The 23380-nt window shown below is 36.7% G+C and overlaps 1 protein-coding gene across 8 annotated transcripts in view; it reads right to left on the bottom strand.

The window, feature by feature from the left end:
• Nucleotides 1–23380, bottom strand: part of LOC127845704 (1-phosphatidylinositol 4,5-bisphosphate phosphodiesterase eta-2-like) — a 146212-nt gene that overhangs the window by 72968 nt on the left and 49864 nt on the right. Inside the window, exon 1 of one of the 8 annotated variants that reach the window (XM_052376884.1) lies at nucleotides 2231–2433. The exons of the other annotated variants lie outside the window; for them this stretch is intronic. Coding sequence (XP_052232844.1) covers nucleotides 2231–2270 — 40 coding nt within the window. The 5' untranslated portion in view covers nucleotides 2271–2433. Of the gene's footprint in view, nucleotides 1–2230; nucleotides 2434–23380 lie in introns of those variants that run through there. 8 annotated transcript variants of the gene reach the window in all.

Genomic DNA, 23380 nt, shown 5'->3' on the forward strand with positions numbered 1-23380 from the left:
TGTACCAACTGGATGTCAAATCGAGGCATACGGGGATACCCAACACTTCAATTTATGGAGTGTGTTTACTTTCGGAAAATGGAGAACGTCTGTGTTCACGAAATTCTGAACACACATTTATCGTAAATATTGGGCAGAAATTTATACTTTTTGTAGGTAATATACTAACTACTGACTCAAGAAAATGTTGAATGATCAATCGTTTTAGGTGTCCTGCTTTTTGATAAAATTTTCCAACAATTTTTATGGAAAGTCCCGATTTGGACCTGAAAAATTTGGCATGTATTAACTTCATTGAGATTTTAATTGATGTTATGTAATATTCATATCTGTTGAAATCTGCCCTATTACTCTGAAGCACATAACAATATAAGTATGTGTACTATTGCTCTTTTAAAACATACACAATTGGTACACATGTGCGTGACAAGTTTGATACTGCATCCTTAATGCTTGAAAATGCCTTACATTCCAGTATTCCAGTGCATTTAAAAAATTTAAAGTAAAAAAATTCTCAATGTAAACATTTAAAGAAGTTATACTTCATTTATCACTTTATTTGCAGTTTGCTTTGCAGGTGTTGGTCTTATTTAAAATGCTTTAGCTGTCTATGGCAATGCTCATTATCCGAAAATCAAGATATCCTTCTTAAGATAAACATTCAGGGAATCAACAAATGTGGGGCTTAATTTAATGCATGTGCATCAAAGGTGGTTCTAAAATACATGTAGCCTGTACTGTTTGCATAGGCTAATCAGGGACAGGACTTGCCTCTTTTATGGAATTCATAATTTTTAAGAACGCTCTTGTAAACGAAAATCCTCTAAAGACAGAAAGTGTAGCCTGTAACTAGATTGTGCAGATTGCACCGGCTATTTTTTAGATGCATAAAACACATGCATAAAACACATGCATAAAACACATGTTCCCAGAGGGAAGCTCAAATGTATGGTTTAATTGATAATGATGTGATTTTACAATAATAAGTAGAACAAGAGGGCAAGTATGGTCATAACAAGCGCACTTAAAACAGTTAACTAATACAGACAGCGATTGGTCAAGATTTGACCTGCTGATCAAGTTTTTGACCCGACTTGACCCAGATTTAAACATGGAATTGATATTATTAAAATAAACATTTAAATCAGGCTTCATCAAGAGTGAACCATTCATTTGACCTCTATTAAAATTGTGGTGACACTTTTTTTCAAGATTTAACCTTGTGACTAATTTTTGGGATGCGCATGACTCAGATTAAATCTCAGCCAATATATGGTGAAGATTAACATTCTAGTTTCATAAAGCTTGAGTAATAAATGTTGCCTGTAGAGTGGTCAAAATGTTTTTTAATATTTAACCTGGTGACCGAGTTTTAAAATGCACATGGCCCAGATAGGAACTTCAAATAGATATTGCTTAAACAATTTTTGGTGGCAAGTTTCACAAAGATTGAGTAAATAAATGTGGCCTCAAAGTTAGTAACAAAGTTTTCTAAGACTTACTCTGCTGACCTAGCTTTTTTCACGCTCTTGAACCTGATTCATATTGTCAAAATAAACATTCTGACCAAGTTTGAATAATATTGAGTCATAAATGTGGCCCCTTGAAGGGTAACAAGGTTTTTCTAAGATTTGACCTGTTGACCCAGTTATTTTGACCACTTAACCCAGTTTCGAACTCAGTCTTAGTTTCATAACAATTGACCCGCACATAGGCAGATCACTATAGCTCACTTACTTTGCTTTGTGCTCAGATAAGTGAAACACTTACATGGAAAGAATGCTCAGACTGCTGCAGCTTACAATGATATCGCTATTAATGCACTCTAAACTTGCGCAATGCCTACAGCTCAGGTGAGATATATACTTAGTCTGAAACTTTTGCATAGACTGCTGGTTACAATTAATTTGTTATTATTGTACACTAAATGTGTCCAGTTCACGTCTGAGTTCCACCTCAGCGAATTAAGAAACTAATTACTAACACATTTGCTGACCTACACATCCACACCAGATTTATTACTACCGCAGTCATAGATGGCGTATTGACAGGTCGTCCGTCTTGACACTATTACTACCTTCGAAATGTAAACATTTGGTTTTATAGCATTGCTCAGGTCCCTGCATTGCTTTATTGTATTGTGAACGTAATATTCAACAAACAGGCGAAATGTATCATAAACATACATGACAGCAATTTGAGTAAATGCATTGTACCATACAAGACTTACGTTTTTCTTTCACGCTTCTTGAATAACGTTGTTTAGCCATCCTAAGAGGCTTAGTGAGTTTTCTTTTAACACACAGCTATCAAACGAGATTTGTTAATTTTACTGAGTTATTTATCAACAATACGAGTTTACGACACTCCACAAACTTGCAAAACTTTCAACGTTTAAACGTAGCAAACAGAGACCACACGATATCGTCTGTAAATAGCGTCTGAGTGATGGGAGTAGCACGTGACCCGTGTCGATAGAGTGCGTCCCGCACGGCCGACCCGAATTACAACAACAAGCACGGGTGGCTAACAGAGCAAGGCGTGCTTAAAATGTTGCGATTGCGAGTCCAATAATAATTGTACAAACTGTGCCATTAGATTAATAGTGATGCTTTTATTGTGGATTAGTAGGTGAAACGTTGGCTTGGCTAGTCGAACAAATATTATATGCAAAAAACGCGAACAACATTAACTATTACAGTCATTTTGGAATTTGCAAGAAGAGAGGAAGCGTTTAAAATAATTCTTAACAGTATATACTTTTTATCCACTATAAGTATACACACGAAAGGAATGTGTATTAAACATGTTTAAAACGCAACGAAAACTATTATTATTTTCAACCGATGATTGGTTTAATTGCTGTGTCTACTCTATCCTGGTTAGCGACCCATTTTCGCCCGGAAATGGAGCTTTTTACCGCTCTACAAGTGTTTGATGAGATCGATTTTACTGAAACTTGGCATAAAAAATGTTTAACAACTGACATCAATTCTAGTATTACTTTTTTATGAAAATCTTACAAATGTAACAGAGAACTGTCACTTTAAAAACACCCATATATTCACCTAGAAAATGCTTGGAAATGTACCAATTATTCGCCCACCTAAGAAAAACAAGGTTTTCTTAAAATCCAGTTGCACTTTTATTGCACGATAATATTTGATGCCTATACAGTCTGTGTTTGCGAAATTCACATAGAAACTAGTGCAAACAAACTGAAAAGAAGTCGCACTAAGTACTTGGTACTGGTCAGCGGGTATTTCTTGATCGAAATTAAGTGGTTTTATAAAAAAACTTTCTAAATAATACGAAATATTTTATACAAAAATTTACTGATACATCCTCGGTTTGTCATCTACAAGCGAATGTTAACATTTAATATTTTTTGATAGGCGAATGCGTATGTACGAGGGCCGAATATGGGGTCATTAAAGGGAAGTTATTTTCCACTGTACATAAGTATTTACCGGATTTTTTGAAATCTGCACAAGGTACATTTTGCAAGCAATTAAGATTTGTGTAAACATCAAATTTCGTCGAGTTTTAAAGGGGCCTTTTCACAGATTTTGGCATTTTTTAACTTATTCATTAAATGCTTTATATCGATAAATGTAAACATTGGATCGTAAAAGCTCCAGTAAAAAATCAAGAATAAAATTAAAAAAAGGAAAAGAACATAGCCCGGACCAGGTTTCGAACCAGTGACCCCTAGAGTCCTGCCAGAGTCCTGAAGTAAAAACGCTTTAGCCTACTGAGCTATTCCGCCAAGTACATATGCATTACGTATTTTATACCTTATATAAGCAATCTTCGTAGTTTCACAAAATTTAACGACAAAAACAGAACTCTCCAAATTATTCAATCGTTTCGCGTTGCAACGCTTTATAATTTTTAGGTTTTAAAATCGTCAAAAGATGCATATAATGGCTATATTAGACCATGGTAAATGTTCAGTATTACTGTTTCCTCACAAATATCATAACTAAAACGAAAATTTGCGAATCTGAAACAACTTTTTTCAATTTTGTCAATTTACCAAAGCGTGAAATGATCCCTTTAATGTTTAAAAACTACAATTAAAATCATGTGCGCGTGTTAAACACATTAGATTCCGGTAAAATAAGTGATTGTTAGACAAATAATTTAGACCTGCTCTATTGCAGTAGACAACGAAAATATTAAGCACATAGGTCGGGTTCACTGTGTCAGTAAGGAATTTCTTCTGAGCATGCGCGGGCTATTAATATCCCCCGTGAGGAGGTCACATTACATTGCGACGAAATTTATAAACATCGCAATTGTCAATTTATAACACTAGCATTTTAACAAATTGCTGCTGTCAACTTCAATGAAACAAGCGTCTGTAAATATGTGACAAAGAAAATCGTGATTAAGCGTGACATTGACTGGTTTTAAGGGAGTGGGCGAATAATAGGTACGGGCGAATAATAGGTCGCTAACCAGTATGTCATATTGACGGGAGGGGTAGTGATTCAATCAAACACTGTGAATCTTTTTTATCTATGTATTTATTTCCATTCAGTTGTATGGGCATCTTGTTGAAACGTGAAACTTAAATGAAATCATGTGACTTATCTCCGAGCCCTATATCTTTACAATGGGAAACAACTCGCACATAACTTTAGTCCCCCTTGGTACGTAATGACCTCCCGTACAGTGCAACATATGATTGTTTGAGCGCTGCGGCATTCATGTAATGTGAATTAAATTTTGCACACGGTAAGAGAAGATATTATATTTTACTATTTTAATTTTACAATTCCTTTCATAAGAAGGATTTGGTTCACTTCTTAACAATAATACAGTTTAGTTGTGATGAATATGCCGTTATGTTAAATGTTTCATTATTGTGCTTGCTTTACTAAAACGTAGTATGACAACTCTTTTCACCGGTCGTATTACTATTAGTAAGATCTGAACAAACAATATAGGTGCCTGTTAAGATCGGGAGCCACGTTTATTGGAGGCAATCAAACCAGTCACAAAGTAAACCGGCCTTAACGTGACATTTCCTCGCGGAAAATGAACCGATAAGGAAAAGTTTTATTACATCTTACTCGGGAATGTATTGTTGTGTTAAATTGTCAATACACTGTTTCCTCACAGTCATATGATGTTTGTTTCTTAACAGATTAAAAAACTTGTCTGCCTAATACATGAAAAAGGATACAAATATTGCCTTTTAGGTCGTCTCTAACGTCCTTCCTTTAAGGCCAGGGGCTAGTTGCACACCTTCTTTCAAGGTTAGTGCCTGGTTGCTCACCTTCTTTCAAGGTCAGTGCCTGGTTGCTCACCTTATTTCAAGGTCAGGGGCTGGTTGCTCACCTTCTTTCAAGGTCAGTGCCTGGTTGCTCACCTTATTTCACGGTCAGTGCCTGGTTGCTCACATTCTTTTAAGGTCAGTGCCTGGTTGCTCATCTTCTTTCAAGGTCAGTTCTTGGTGCTCTCCTTCTTTCAAGGTCAGGGGCTGGTTGCTCACCTTCTTTCAAGGCCAGTTCTTGGTGCTCACCTTCTTTCAAGGTCAGGGGCTGGTTGCTAATCTTCTTCCAAGGTCAGTGCCTTGTTGCTCACCTATTTTGAAGGTCAGTTCTTGTTGCTCACCTTCTTTCAAGGTCTGGGGCTGGTTGCTCACCTTCTTCCAAGGTCAGTGCCTGGTTGCTCACCTTCTTTCAAGGTCAGTTCTTGGTGCTCACCTTCTTTCAAGGTCAGGGGCTTGTTGCTCACCTTCTTTCAAGGTCAGTTCTTTGTGCTCACCTTCTTTCAAGGTCAGTGCCTGGTTGCTCACCTTATTTCAAGGTCAGTGCCTGGTTGCTCATCTTCTTTCAAGGTCAGTGCCTGGTTGCTCACCTTCTTTCAATGTCAGTAGCTGGTTGCTTACCTTCTTTCAAGGTCAGTGCCTGGTTGCTCACCTTCTTTCAAGGTCAGTGCCTGGTTGCTCACCTTCTTTCAAGGTCAGTGGCTGGTTGCTCACCTTCTTTCACGGTCAGTGCCTGGTTGCTCACCTTCTTTTAAGGTCAGTGCCTGGTTGCTCACCTTCTTTCAAGGTCAGTTCTTGGTGCTCACCTTATTTCAAGGTCAGGGGCTAGTTGCTCATCTTCTTTCAAGGTCAGTGCCTGGTTGCTCACCTTCTTTTAAGGTCAGTTCTTGTTGCTCACCTTCTTTCAAGGTCTGGGGCTGTTTGCTCACCTTCTTCCAAGGTCAGTGCCTGGTTGCTCACCTTCTTTCAAGGTCAGTCCTTTGTGCTCACCTTCTTTCAAGGTCAGGGGCTGGTTGCTCACCTTATTTAAAGGTCAGTTCTTGGTGCTCACCTTATTTCAATGTCAGGGACTGGTCGCTCCTTTTCTTTTAAGGTCAGTGGCTGGTTGCTCATCTTCTTTCAAGGTCAGTGCCTGGTTGCTCACCTTCTTTCAATGTCAGGAGCTGGTTGCTTACCTTTTTTCAAGGTCAGTGGCTGGTTGCTCACCTTCTTTCAAGGTAAGTGCCTGGTTGCTCACCTTCTTTCAAGGTCAGTGCATGTTTGCTCACCTCCTTTCAAGGTTAGTGCCTGGTTGCTCACCTTTTTTCAATGTCAGTAGCTGGTTGCTTACCTTCTTTCAAGGTCAGTGGCTGGATGCTCACCTTCTTTCAAGGTAAGTGCCTGGTTGCTCACCTTCTTTCAATGTCAGTAGCTGGTTGCTTAACTTCTTTCAAGGTCAGTGGTTGGTTGCTCACCTTCTTTCAAGGTAAGTGCCTGGTTGCTCACCTTCGTCAAGGTCAGTGCCTGGTTGCTCACCTTCTTTCAAGGTCAGTGGCTAATTGCTCAAAACGTTAATAACTAGTTAAGCGAACAGCCGTTAATTTTTCGATCAAGTTATTTATGTGACTTAATTATTAACCCTTTAATGTACGTTTTAATTGTAAACACATATGTTTGCTGGTATTTGAGTCTGAAGTTTACAGACTGTTACCTTAACTGGCCGTCCAAGTTTATAGCCAACCGGGACCATAATTTCAGAACAAATCGATGTGAACACCAAAACCCTTTCAAAAATGCATATATGGTCCATACCTGGCGCTTGTGGAAACAGTCTTATAGTTTCTTTCCATTTTCCGTACTAAATTCCTGATGGTAAATGTATATTACTGAGTTTTGCTACATACGTCCCTTGAACAATGTAGATACAATTTTGATGCTAACAACACTCCTTTATTAAACTGGCTTATTTTGCGTTGAACCATCGATCAGGCGATTGGTCACTCACGCTTCTACTGTCTACAATACATTCGGTACACATTTTTTTCGTGAGCCACAGTTCCAGCGCCAACGGCGTTAGATTCTTTCAAAGCCTCTGTAACGCTCAAAATCAACGAAATGTTTGTAAAGTACTTCCTTAAATAAAGTGAACACCTAAAATAATGAATACCATGACATGATGGAACAAGATTTTTAAGTCCAATAACGAGTTTGCATTGCTATAAATTTCAACAATATAGCAAAGGTATCTCAAAATATCAACAATAAACATTTTAATATGTGGCTTGAAACATTTGTATTAACAGTATGTTAATAATTCTCCTAATACTGTATACGTAATGCATATATCCAGTGCGCTTTTGGTAATGCTATTGCGCTTTCGGTACCGATACATGAAACCAGTCATATCTATTCGTTGCGGTAATGAGACAGACAATTCATATAAAAAACATTTACTGGTGTGTAACCGAAAGTTAAAATAGGGGAGATCACTGTGCGGCAATATGAAAAAAGTCGCATGAAAAAAAAAGAAATGCACGAGGATGTTGCCTGATATATTTTTTAAATATCATGGTCAACAGGAAGTTCTTATATCAGTCATGTGTGGAGGATGGTCATATTACTCGGAATCAACTATAATGTAATCATTTCTAGTAAAACCAGATTCAACAAAACAAACAATTTGATACCAAGATGTAATATATTTTAAAGACAAAATGCAACACAAACAGCAAAACATATTTTAAACAAATATTAAGCGCGCGTCCTCATGACATCATTATTAACACGTCAAACGACAAAAGTCATATTCTTTTCCGCTAAAACTGCAGCTTTTCAGCGAGTTTTTCGTTATTTTTCTTTAAAATCGGGAACATAGAGGTCTGATAAACAGAAAAACAGGTTACTGCCTGATCTTTTTGTAAAATATCAGGCTTGGCACAAATAAAATAACGACTCGGAAAGCCTCGCCATTATTTTATTCTAAGCCTTGCCTGATATATTACAAAAAGATCGGGCAGTAACCTGTTATTCTCTTTAAGTAGTATCCGAGCTTACAATGAGTAATCAAGTAGTACTAAGTGCACATACTTTTGACAGTAACTCTTAACTGCCCAGCTTCAAATTTAAGGGAGGGGGAGAATGGCAATATTATAAGTAACAAATCCTCACATAAATTATGTTGCCTTGCAGCTGAGAATCTTAACTGTGATTCTCGGAATTCTGGGCCACAACTCTGCCATGTGAGCTAGTCTGCAGACAATTGACTCCAAAAATTTGATTCATTTTACTTCTAAACGTTTACTCCAAGGGTCAGCGGTTCGAGCCCAGTTGAAAAATTACTTTTTTTTACTTTCTTTCATTTTATTCATGTTTTTACAGATTAGCCTGTGCAGTCAGCTCATGCTAATAGTTGACCACACTTTCCGCCTAAACTTGTTTTTTGCAAAGAAGAGACTTCCTTTAAAAGGAAAACATTATACAAGTGGAAAGTGTGACAACTGTTCAGTCGGTGATAACTGCACAGGCTAAGCCATATAAATTTAAGTGAAAATCTACACAGTTTTGTTCGTGTTATATAGGATGTTCACATAAAAATAATTTCATCGTGATTATCAAAAACTCTTTATACATACCTTAACAACTGTGAAAAGCATAAAAAGCAAAAAACTTAAGTAGATCCATTCATTCATTTACCAAACACTTGTCTTAATCAAAATTCATGTGTTAATGAGTCTGTTATTTTCAGTATAATAGTGTGGACTTCTTTAGTGTAACGGTATGAAATGCGATACCATTTCAAACCAAGGACCATGAAGACATGGCGTAAAATATCAAATTAATAAATCTGTTCTTTTTGTTGATCTTGATGTTGTAAGTTCTATTGTATAAACATGATGCAGTGGCTAAACAGTTATATAAATAATTGCATGCAGTTTCAAATTTCAATTATTAAATCTTTTCTTTCCCTTATTCTTGGTAAGTTCTATTATAATTCTTTTTTTTTAAGTGGCTATAGTATGGTATGTCATCTTTGCGAGCAAGTCTGTTCAATCTATTGATTTGACAGCCAAATACCTTGGCCCTTTTCATAATGATAATTGACTACTGTCAATGAATAGATTGAGTTTAAGTTGGAGAGTATGTTTTTACTGGTAATTTGATACTTATAAACAGAGCCTATTATGTTAAGTTGGATTACTTGGCATTCAATCTTGGATGAATTTTTTTTTTCAACAATGGATTATATACAGTTTTTAACCAGGTTTTCCGAAGGAAAAAACTGGTTATTAGATTGGCGAATGCGGGCGGGCTGGCTGGCTGGCTGGCTGGCTGGCTGGCTGGCGGGCTGGCTGGCTGGCTGGCGGGCTGGCGGGCTGGCGGAATAAGCTTGTCCGGGCCATAACTATGTCGTTCATTGTCAGATTTTAAAATCATTTGGCACATTTGTTCACCATCATTGGACGGTGTGTCGCGCGAAATAATTACGTCGATATCTCCAAGGTCAAGGTCACACTTTGAGTTCAAAGGTCAAAAATGGCCATAAATGAGCTTGTCCGAGCCATAACTATGTCGTTCATCGTCAGATTTTAAAATCATTTGGCACATTTGTTCACCATCATTGGACGGTGTGTCGCGCGAAATAATTACGTCGATATCTCCAAGGTCAAGGTCACACTTTGAGTTCAAAGGTCAAAAATGGCCATAAATGAGCTTGTCCTGGCCATAACTATGTCATTCATTGTGAGATTTTAAAATCATTTGGCACATTTGTTCACCATCATGGGACGGTGTGTCCCACGAAAGAATCACGTCAATATCTCCAATGTCAAGGTCGCCACGACTAAAAATAGATTTAAAAAAAAAAAAAACTTACAAAGGGGGTTAATTTTTTTTGGTAATTTCAAAAGTTCAGTTTGAGTTTTCTCCCTTTATCAGATTTTTTTTTCACAATGAAAACCTGGTTTTGTGACAATTTTGTCCCTTGTTACCTTTTGTATTTGTTAATTTTATATAGTTACAGTATACAGTATATATTACAGTTACAGTTTATACAGTTTTACCTAATGTATTTATTCATTTTATACAGTTACATTATGTACAGTTACCTGTTGTATTTATTAATTTTGTGTGTATTACATGCATGTAAAGTATTTGAATATCTAAATGTTTCAAATTTAGCAAACTGTATTGATGCATTATATACAGTTTTACCTAATGTATTTATTCATTTTGAAAAATTTGGAGTAAAATAAACACTTGCATATATAATTGCATCACATCAATTATTGTTTTAACTGCAAAACTGGATGCTGTACATTCAGAAAAGGAAATTAACAGTATGCTTGAGAAAATCACAAAAATGATGAGGATTCCAAACTTGATGTCTTATTCCAAATCACATAATACCAGTGTATATTTTTCATTTAAAATCGGGTCTAGTAATCAGCCCAATTCCCAATGAAAAGTAAATACTTTTCCCAATGGGAGCTAAAAATTCCCAATTAAAGATTACAAAAAACATTTTTGTTTTAAATCTCAATATTTTGTTCAACTCCCATTCATTTAAGTTCAAACTTTGTAAATATAATACTGAAAAGACTTTGTATTCTCATTTTTGAAGCATTTTTTAGCAAAACAACAACAACAATACTAATTTGCCAACTTTAGCCAAAACACCACATTTTTTTCCAATCCAAAGGGACCCGCCCCATTCCCAAAATGGTGAAAACCCCCCACTGAACACAGTGAAGACTTGCACATAATTTACTGATAATCCTTTGTTTCAACTTTTAATAAGCATGTGAGTAAAGCTTTAGGAATTACTGACATTAATTGGGATAATTTAAAATTGATTAAAAAAACGGCCTTCACATGTGTTTGTACACACATGAAAACAGTTTCCAAGGTTTCTATTAAAACTTATAAAAAAATCACCACCAACTTCTATAAAAGTGACGGATAAACATCAATTAATAAACAGCTATGAATTCTATTTTTGTTTAAAAAATATCCACTTATATAACATGTTATATGTGATAAAAATATATACAAAGGAAATAACAAAATTGAGTAAATATAAAAAATCAACATCTGCTCTTCTAGATTATCTCCCTTTGGTTTTTCAGATGTTGACTAAAAACAAGAAATTTAAACGTCCCATGTTGGTGGAATGGGGCTCTGTTAAAATGTTCATGATTCTAATGATCTACCAATATGCCATTGATTTTAAGTGGGAAAACAATTCAGCCCTTATGCGGCCATAATAGGGTGGTGGATCTATTTGAAATACGTATACCAGAACAAACACTAAGAATTCATGCATTTAATGCACTCTTTTTCTTCTCTTTTGCTAAGAAATGACCAAAAATCAGCTTTTTATGCCGCCAGTAGGGTGGCATATAGCAGTTGAACTGTCCGTCAGTCTGTGCGTCCGTACGAAAACTTTAACATTGGCCATTACTTTTGCAATATTGAAGATAGCAACCTGATATGTTAAGTTTTCATATTTTCAGTATACTTGGTAATAAATTTTACTGGGTACAGGTACAAGGTAACTACCGGTTTACTATAAATAACGCAAGTAGATGGATCATCATCGTCACGTGGTAAACCCAGGAATGCAAATTGTGCATGCGTAGTGAATTGTATATATTTTATATATAAAATGATCGATCTGCTTGCGTTATTTATAGTGTGTATATCCTTATGTCACCTAATTTTGCGATGTACTTTCGATTACACATCGCGAAAATTTTATTACCGAATATACTGAAAATATGATTTTTTTTCAAGTAATGTAATAAACCAGTTGTGATATTTTAATCAATATAAACTAATAATTGTAAAAAAAATACGGTATTTTAGAACATTTCTTTTTTTTCGTCAGTTGTGGTTAAAGGTCCCTGTAAAATCGCTTTTTAGCTCGACTATTATATATGAAATATATATAGTGGAGCTATCCTACTCACTCCGGCGTCGCCGTGAGCGTGCAAAAGTTAAAGTTTGCGTACCACCCCAAATATTTCCTATGTCCATTGAGATATTGCTTCAATATTTTGCATGCTTCTTTACAAACATGACCTCAATCTTTAAACAAGAGCAGACAACTGTATCAAGCATTTTGTAAGAATTATGGCCCTTTTTTCACTTAAAATATGCATATTATTGATAAATCTATGTTAAAGTTTGCGTACCACCTCAAATATTGTTAATGTCCCTTGACATATTGCTTTCATAATTATGCATACTTCTTTACCAGCATGACCCCAATCTATAAACAAGAGCAGACAACTGTATCAAACATTTTGTAAGAATTATGGCCATTTCTACATTTAGAATATGCATACACGTATTATTGATAAATCTATGTTAAAGTTTGTGTACCACCTCAAATATTTTCCATTTCCCTTGAGTCAAGCTGTAAGCTATTATCGAGTCGACAACGATTTAAAACATCGGTATAGACTTACACAGCAAAAAAATATTGACAACGATGAAAAAAAGTCAGATACAACAGCACACGAAAAAACAATAAAAGAAACAAAATCATAAAACCAATTGAGAAAACTCGTATGTTCCGTTTAAAAAAAATGCCAAAGGCAATTAAACTTGTACATTTATTATACCACCTTCATGATTGGCAAAATCAATGGTATATATGTTAACGTAATTTGTCATGATTTCGGATATAAATTTTCGGACACTTTTCCCCCATATAAATCCAGACCGATTGATGTTGCGGGAAAATATGATCCCTGCCCTTGACATATTGCTTTCATATTTTGCAAACTTCTTTACCAACATGAGCCCAATCTATAAACAAGAGCAGACAACTGTATCACGAATTTTGTAAGAATTATGGCCCTTTTTTGTCTTAGTATTTGAATATTTTGTTAAATTTTGTGTTTAGATCCACTTGACTTCTAAAGTATCAAAGCTATTGCTTTCAAACTTCAAATATTTTCTTACTATCATGAGGGTACTGTACCTGGCAAGTTCAATTTGACCTTGACTTTTGAATGACCTTGACTCTCAAGGTCAAAAGAATAAATTTTAGTTAAATTGCCATAACTTCTTTATTTATGATCAGATTTTATTAATACTTTGACAAAACAACACATACCTGAATACCACAATGGATTCCACCCAAACAATACCCCCATGCCCCAACCCAGAATCCCTGCCCCCACCCCCCCCCCCAAAAAAAAAAAATTTGTTTTTTTGTCCTTTTTTTATTTTTGAAAGATCGTCTAATAAATGACCTCAACCCACATTATACCCCCCTCTCACCCACCCCCCCTACCCAACCCAAAAAGAATATTTTTTTCTTTGAAACATGGTTAAAAAAACAAAAACAAATATTTATTTACTTTATTTTTGAAGGACCGTCCAAACTTCCCACCCACGCTATTGCTATCAAACTTGAAATAAAATCTTATTAGTTTGTTTTATGTCTTTACAAATGTTCAATAGATTATGGAAATATTGAATAATATGAACAACTTCCCCATGATGGCTTACGTAATACTGTCAAGCACTCGAATAGTCGAGCGCGCTGTCCTCCGACAGCTCTTGTTAAAAATTCATATTTCTTTGCTGATTCTTTTGCAAATGGCGCCTTTGCTAAGCGAAAATGAAGATTATTGAACGAACAGACAAATCTCACAAAATTTCGTGATTGAAAAATTATTGACAAACAAATTTAAAGGGGAAAGGGAAAGAATAACAGTAGATTTAATTCAGAAAGCGATTGGTATAGGTATGGAAGATCGACCGTCTGGGTAAGGCTAATGTTAAGTCATATTTAATGTGATAAAATCTTGAACTATAGATCCGGTGCTAAATTGTCATTAGTTGAACACTGTAACATTGTATCCTTATTGCAAATTTAAAGACATTGAGCTCAAACGAAAGATTGCCGTCATCGTTCAAAGGGATCAGAACATTTAATTTGTTCACAATTAACCCAATTATGTCTAGTGGACTCTCCCACCCTTTAAAATTGGATCAATTTATTTACAAAATTAGAGATGTTTAGTATATTTATTTCTATATTTAGAATATTTCTTACAGAATTTCCTTAAAGCAAACAGCGCAGACCCTGATGAGACGCTGCATCATGTGGCGTCTCATCTGGGTTAACGCTGTTTGCCAAGGCCTTTTTGTAGCAGGGGTTTATATTTACAAGGTAGAGAACTATGTGTAAGCGGGCCGGATAGCTCAGTCGGTAGAGCGTTCGCACGGTGTATCGGTGGTTTGTTGTTTGTAAACCGATACTTTTTCCCCAATATAATAAACGCACAAGTGGCGATGGCGTCAGAAAAGAAAACTAAGATACCAGAGAACATGTCTGTCGAATTTATAGGCGCAGGGCGAATGGCGCAAGCAATGGCCAAGGGATTCATATCAGCTGGTGTAATAAAAGCAGAACATATTTTTGCCAGTGACACTAACCAGAGGATGCTTCACACCATACAAAAGGACATAAGTGTTTCTAAGGAAACATCCCAACAAAAAAATGTTCATCAGATTGATGACCACACGAAACTGTTGAATGACCTTAAAGAGCAGATAAAGATTATGGAGGCGAAATTGAATTCGTTGACAGAAGAACAACACAGACCTATAGACACAGAGAGAAGAGATACATTTAGATATGACAATAGAGGTCGGTCCTACAGGGGATACCGAAACAACTCAACGTTCAGAGGTCGAGGTGGATACCACCAACGCAATGATAGATTTTACCGCGGAAATCGTTCATATGAACCGAAGAGAGATAATACTCAGACATATACACAACAGAAAGGTACATTTGAGACTCCTTTAAACTAGATGATGCTCTGATCGAGGGGTTAGATAAGAGCAGAAGAACCAGCACTAAGCCCGACCCCAAACCATACACAATAGAAGATGTTTTACAGAAAATGATAGGAGATGCTAACTTAGATAAAATTAGAATAAATGAACAAGAAACTACAGCGTTAATTGATAGTGGATCACAGGTCAGTACCATAACTGAAGTGTTTTACAATAAAATGTCTCCAAAACCAGATATTCATTCTATGGAAGAATTCAACATTTTGTTGAAAAGTGCAAACGGCAGCGAAATTCCATATATGGGCTACATATTTGCTTATATAGAAACAGCGTTTACCAAAGAAGATATGAAGCTATGTCTACCATATTGCTTGTCGTACCGGTGGAGGAATACCACGGAACAGTTATGTGTTATTGAGACAGAACATTTTACGGGAATTAAAACCAGTTGCTGAGAACATAACATTGAATAATGTTTGGCAAGCAGGGTTCATGTCTATCGACGCAGATGTTGGACTTGTGACAGCTACAAGACCCATTACTCTCCATCCCGGAGAAAGTAGAACAGTAACCGGCTTCTTTAGAAAACCAAGAAATGTCAAGACAGCAATAACAGAACCAGTAGATGATATGCATAGCCACAGTGCTATAGTTTGTCCAAGAGTTGTACAAGTTGATAAGCCAGGAAGAACAGCCAGAATACCAGTTCGGATTTGTAACGTTTCAGCTAAACCAATCAAAATTAGGGCAAAGCAGAATTTATGTAAACTTGAAGAAATTACAGTGTTGAAAGAAGGTCCTATTTTCGAACCTGTCACAAATGCGTCCGTTTCTTTAGAGACAAAGTCACATGAACATGCTTACAAGTACAATAAAACCAATATGAAAGATACATATGGAATTGATTTGGAAGATACTGATTTGTCAGAAGAACAGAAAAACAGGGTGTACCAATTGTTTGAAAAACACAACGCAATATTCCCGAAGTCCCCACTTGATCTTGGTCATACGTCAGAAATTAAACATACCATCAAACTTACCAGCAATGAACCATTTAAAGAACCATATAGGAGAATACCACCAGCTGTTTATAACGAGGTTAGAGAACATCTGAAAGAAATGCTTGACCTGGGTGCAATACGTGAATCAAATAGCCCATGGTCCTCCAATTGCGTTATAGTTCGAAAGAAGAATGGTGAAATCAGATTTTGTATCGACTTTCGAAAGCTTAATGAGAGAACCAAGAAAGATAGCTACGCTATACCCAGAATTGAGGACACCTTACACTTACTTTTTGGATCTAATTTTTTTTCAAAACTTGACCTTAAAGCTGGATATTGGCAAGTTGAACTAGAGGAAGGGGACAAAGAAAAGACGGCTTTCCAGGTCGGTGGTCTCGGTTTTTATGAATGAAACCGCCTTCCGTTTGGACTGTGCAATGCCTCTGCCACTTTTCAACGTCTAATGGAACGATGCATGGGAGATTTGAATCTAAGAGACTGTTTGATATACTAAGATGACATCATTATTTTCTCCAATGATATAAATTCTCATATCTCACGACTGGACCAAGTGTTTTTGAAGTTAGCATCGTTTAATTTGAAAATAAAGCCATCAAAATGTGAATTATTTAAGACCAAAACCACTTACCTCGGTCATGTTGTTTCTGCAGATGGTATAAGTGCAGACCCGGAAAAGACAGAAGCCGTCCGAAATTGGCCTACACCTACTAACGTGAAAGAGGTTAGGAAGTTTCTCGGATTTGTAGGCTATTATAGGCGATTTATAAAGGGGTTTTCGAACATCGCTAGACCTTTGAATGATCTGCTGATTGGCCATTCCAATAGCAAAACCGGCAAACAAGCTTCATCAGCTAAGAAGGCGAAATTCGTGTGGGGAGAGGAGCAGCAGAAAGCTTTTGCGAACTTAAAACAACAGCTAGTGAATCCGCCTGTACTCGCCTATGCAAATTATGAACTTCCTTTTATTCTTCACACGGACGCTTCTTCACAGGGCTTAGTTGCCGTACTGTACCAACATCAAGATGGAAAAGACAGGGTTGTCGCATATGCTAGTCGTTCCCTTAAACCGGCCGAAAAGAATTATCCAGCACATAAACTGGAATTTCTCGCATTGAAATGGTCGGTTACGGAGAAATTTCACGACTATTTATATGGCGCTACATTTGAGGTTGTGACTGATAACAATCCACTAACTTATGTTACGACGACAGCGAAATTGGACACCACTGGACAGAGGTGGATGGCAGCCTTGGCAAACTACAACTTCACTCCACGCTACCGAGCGGGACGTCAAAATGCCGATGCCGACGGATTAAGTCGTCTTACAGTTGACCATGAAACCATCACTGCCTTATCTTCTGGTGTGACTGCAAGCGTAGAAGATACTCCGCTTTGTTTCAGTACCGTTAACCCTGAAACTTTGTCAGAGGTGGACTGTCCCACCACAATACCAGATGACGTCATGAAATCATATGCATTGAGTTCCAAGGATTGGCATCAAGCTCAACGTACTGATCCAGTCATCTCTGAGCTTATAAAATGCAAGGCACCAGGCCGACAGTTTCGCGGGCCTCGGGCACTAGTTCAGCTGTTGCTAGGTATAACAGAGAGTGGACCAAACTGGAACTGCATCAAGGGGTATTGTATCGAGAAGCCATGGTCGGAAATCAGTCGTACAAGCAGCTCATAATACCAGAAGCGCTAAGGGATGAAGTGTTTCGCGCACTTCATGACGATCTAGGTCATCAGGGTAGAGACCGAACAACATCCCTGTTTAAACAGAGGTTTTATTGGCCTGGAATGGAAACCTTTATCCGTGACAAGGTTGCAGCTTGTGATAGATGTATCAGGCGTAAAGCAATTCCTCAATCAGCATCCCTAGTAAATATAACAACTTCTGCTCCGATGGAAATGATCTGTTTAGACTACCTCAGTCTAGAACGCTCAAAGGGTGGATTTGAACACATTCTTGTGATAACGGATCATTTCACGAGATATGCACAAGCATATCCTACTACCAATCAAACAGCCAAGACAACAGCACGTGTGTTGTTTGATAAATTCATAGGGCATTATGGATTTTCGGAACGCATCCACAGCGATAGGGGAGCTAACTTCATGTCAAATTTAATATCAGAACTGTCATTTAGGAGGAATAAACCAGTCACGCACCACACCATATCATGCTATGGGAAACGGTATGGTTGAAAGGTTTAACCAAACACTCCTGAAGATGTTAGGTACATTAGAAGAAGACAAAAAGAGTAATTGGAAAGATTTTGTGGGACCAATGGTACATGCGTTCAAAGTCACTTTACATGACAGTACAGGCTATTCGCCGTATTTCCTTATGTTTGGTCGTCATCCAAGACTCGCCATTGACGCTCTTTTGGGTCTCCATTTCGACGATATTAATGCCAGATATGCAAATGAATATACGCGTAAACTACGTCAACGTCTTACAACGTCATATCAGAAGGCAAAAGAAATTGCGTCTAAAACGGCAGAAATCAACAAACGGAAGTATGATTTGAAGGTACGCGCAGCAAAACTAGTCCCTGGCGACTTAGTTTTAGTACGAAATGTTACGTTGCGTGGGAAACAGAAGATTGCCGATGGATGGGAAAATGAACCTTATATTGTGGTTTGTCAGCCCAATGTTGACATCCCAGTCTATGACGTTAAGAAAGATAACCCACGAGCGAGGCGAATCCGTCGATTACATCGAAATCTCATACTTCCTCTGGGTATACAGAACGAAGATGTTCCGGAAACAGAGACTAGAGCCACCGGAACTACTCCGAAATACGTTATCCCACAGAGGAGACGGAATATTTCCCTGGTCGACGACGACGGTAGATCCGACACAACACCAATATTACGCAGATCAACGCGGATCCGCCGCACACCAAAACGGTTCACTAGTGATTAGTTTGCAGGATCTAAACTTGTAAAGTAAATGACCGGAAATGACTGATTTTAGTGTTATTGTATTGTGCAAAGACAGTGATCGATGTGCTCCACATTGAAAACAATTTTTTTTTTGAATTTACATGTGTGAATTATCAAATTATTTCGAAAAGCTATATGTGTTAACTATGTACATAGATGTAACGCAATTTTTATTATTCAATGGTGTCGATTCATTGTGCTTAAATATATGTTTGATATATTTATACGTTGTAAATAAAATGATAAAATCGGCATACTTAACGCGTATGTCTTGTCATTGTTGTTTATCTATGCAATTAAACAATAAACAAATGTCGAGACGACATTTTTCAAATAGGGGGGATTATGTCATAGGGTGAGAATTTAATAATTTTATATCGTCAAAATGCCACCTATGTAGTTAGTCATTAATCAGTTATTGTAGTTAGGTAGTCATTGATAACTAGTTAGGTGTAGCCTTTTTTAACAAATTATACTAACACCGGTTTATGCACGGGATACCTAATCCTTGCCGCCACTTTCAAATACGCCAGATCTACACTGACGATCGGACGCCTTTTTCGTGCGAGCGTTATATGCAGGCATACATATATATATCTGCAGGTAAATTCTATTACAACTGTCTAAATAGGTATTATGATGCTTTTTATGTTTATGATTATGATTATTATGATTATTATTATGATTATTATTGTATTGATAGGATACGATTAACGAATGTCATATCGTTTGTATTCTTTGTATTATTTAACGGCTTATCTATTTTACCATTTTATCATGTGATTACGTGTATAGTGTTATATTAAGATTTGTGGATTGTTGCAGATCATAACATCATAATACTATCATCAGTCTGCAATATAGTCAACGAAACCACCAAATTTGTTGCTTGTCATTACCCCAGAAGGGCTGACTAGGCCGGCGACATTTTTTTCTAGACGCTAGGCATAAATGGGTTAATACTGGTGACTTTGCATAATATGTTAAGTGTGAATTTAAAAAAGGTTTTCATAAATAAATCTTGTTAATAAGTTTAAGATGGTGTTTATTTAAATGTCTGGTTTAAGGTTTGTCATTGTGTAATGCATGTGATTCGCATTGTCGAAATCAGTCTACAGAATTTTCCTTCCCTCAGACCTCACCTCAATCACACCCCTGATGTAGAGAACACTGTGATTGTCATTGTGTACTTGAAATATGCGTGATGAGTTGAAGAAATGTTTACACTGTGAGGCTACTTGAAGAAGCATTGTAAATTTAGTTGTAGGATAAATAAGTAATGACAGATTGGTATTTGATGTTTGATATGCCCGTAAACAATCTGTAGCCCTTAATACCACTGTTTGAGAAATATAGGATCCGACACTAGTTTTCATTTCATACCATATTTTATTGTCCCCTACCGGTTTCACCGGAGTGGACTTATGGTTTGCGCTCTGTGTGTCCGTCTGTCCGTCAGTTCGTCTTTCTGTCAGTCTGTCACACTTTTCTGGATCCTGTGATAACTTTAAAAGTTCTTATATTTTTTTATGAAACTTGTAACATGGATAGATGGCAATATGGACATTATGCACGTCATTTAATTTTCTTCCTACGTCAACAATTCTGGTTGCTATGGCAACAAATAAAAAATAAAAAATTATATTTCTGACAATGGTGGAGCCGGTAGGGGACATATATTGCTTGGCAATTGTCTTGGTAAACCTGTTCTGAAATGTTTACATAAAATACTTTCAGATATTTAGCTGCTTTTTGGTTTGAGTCTACATGACAATTTTTCCACTTGTATGGTATTTTTCGTGTAAAGAAAGTCTTGTCTTTACAAAAATCCAGTAAAGCGGAAAGTGTTGTTCCTAATTTTACTTTGAAGACAATACTTTCGGCATTAACTGAATTTTCGTTTACACAATACTTCTTTTAAACCCCAAAATACCCGACAAGAAGAAAAATTGTCATCCCTGATTAGTCTGGAGGGACTGCACAGGCTAATCTGGTATGTCACTTCACACACATACATTAAGCCCCATTTTACAAGTGCTAGGCGCTTTTCTTGAAAAAAAAATCCCCAAATTTTCAGACTTGAGTGTAGACACGCCTTACAAGGACTCGACAGGTATTTCTCTAGAGGACTTTATAAAGAAGACTCTGAACAAGACGCCCAAGGACCGCAGTATGCTCACCAAGCTCGAAGTCGAGCTCATTTAGTTCATCAGAGAACCAAAGTAAGACCTTACCTCCCCCACCCCTGCCCCCCCTCCCTGATTTTACCTTAGTTTTTAGTTCATCAGAGAACACATTTTTAACACAACCCCTGTAATTATTTTCGCTTTATAATTTACAGCATGTGCCTTTTGGATTGAGGAAAAAAGCAAAATAATCCATGAAATTGTGAAAAAATTAAATGATATTAATAATTATAAAAGTATACCAATAGTTTTTAAGTGCATGTTTCACTTCCCTTTTAAATTTATTTTAAAAAGTGCTACGGAATAAAATCGCTGTATAATAAACTAAATAAACTAATTATTAAGTTTTTTGGAAAAGTTTGGCATCTATTTTGGGAAATTATGTAACCATTTGGGGGAAAAAATGTTACTTTTTGGTATTGGGAAACAGCCTTTATTTGCGTTTTGCCACTGGGAAACAGCCTTTATTTGCTTTTTGCCATTGGGAAACAGCCTTTATTTGCTTTTTGCCATTGGGAAACAGCCTTTATTTGCTTTTTGCCCTTGGGAAGCAGCCTGTAATTTGCTTTTTGCCATTTGGAAACAGCCAGTAATTTGCTTTTTGCCATTGGGAAACAGTCTGTAATTTGAGTTTAAAAAATCACTGAACCCAACGCCCAGATTTCTATAATATTCTTGCCCCCCTTGATATATGGAATCAGCATAAAACCAGGACCCGTTTGTGCAAAGCTCCGTAGAGAAAACCTAAGGAAATTACTTAAATTCATGACATTCCTCAAGTCTCCGGCTGAGGTATATTAGGTATTTTAATATATTAATATGTTAAAAACAGGTAAATATAATTTTAAATACACTACCAGTGTTAAATAAGACTCAACTTTTTAGCACTTAGATTCGCAGTTTAATGTGTTTGTAGTCTTTTAGAAAATCAAAGTAATTTTAAGACCTTTCCAGTATGTTTTTTTCACTCATTTGGGAATGGGGCTGGGTCTTTTAGGATTGGGCAAAATTGTGGCGTTTTGACCAATATTGGGAAATTAGTGTTGTTACTTTGTTCCATTTGGAATAGGACGGGATACTGGTCCGATTTTAGAACGAAAATTTATCGCAGACTGTTCAGTGTTTTTTTAGTTCAATATGGAGCCCTGTGTTCGGCCCCATATATATATATATATATATATATATATATATATATATATATATATATATATATATATATATATATATATATATATATATATATATATATATATATATTATAGCATATTTAAGTAAAACAACAACACAAATTTCCGAATTTTCCTCAGCTGAAAAATGGGTTGTAGTTATAGAAATAATATAGGTATTAATATAATTTTTTTTTCTATGATCATGAGTGAATTAAAATCGAAATTTCACCAAATTCAACAAATATTCTTTATTACCCTACAATTTGAGATTTTTATTATGATTATCTATCTATCTATATATACTGCTAGACGCCAACAATAAGCATTTCAAGCAAGCGCGTGTCAGTGCTAGAAAATAAAGGAAGAAATGTATAGGAGATAAAAGTAATACAAAATGTATTGGTGAGACTTAGAAGCAAAGATGAAAGTGTTAATTAAAGAAGAAATATACAATTAAAAAGTTAAAAACAGCCAAGCCGCTTAGAAACTGTGGTCTAGTTTAGTCACCCCCTGCCTAAACTGGTCCAGGGTAGGTGCCTGTACAATATTGGCTGGCAGGGAGTTCCATAGGATGATAGTAGCTGGATAGAAGGACAATTTATAATAGTTGCTGAGAGTGGGCATTTGTCTGAATGAGAGAGGGTGCTGGTGTCTAGTGAGCCGGGTTGGAGGAGTGACGTAAGGAGGCATTGGTACAGCAACCAGTCCGTGGACAATTTTGTAAAACATCAGTAGCCGGAAGTCATACCTTCTGTTCACAAGGGAACACCACCCTAATTTTTCAATCATATGTGTGACGATATTGTGGTATGAGTAGTTATTGGTGACCCATCGAGCGGCCCTGCGTTGGACCATCTCGATCTTGTTGATGTTGTATTGTGTATGTGGGTTCCACACTGAGCTACTATACTCAAGTTGTGGGCGGACAAGGGTTTTGAAGGCGAATTCTCTAACGCGTGGGTGCTTAATGGG

The sequence above is a fragment of the Dreissena polymorpha genome, chromosome 1 (genome assembly GCF_020536995.1).
Source record: "Dreissena polymorpha isolate Duluth1 chromosome 1, UMN_Dpol_1.0, whole genome shotgun sequence".
NCBI lineage: Eukaryota > Metazoa > Mollusca > Bivalvia > Myida > Dreissenidae > Dreissena > Dreissena polymorpha.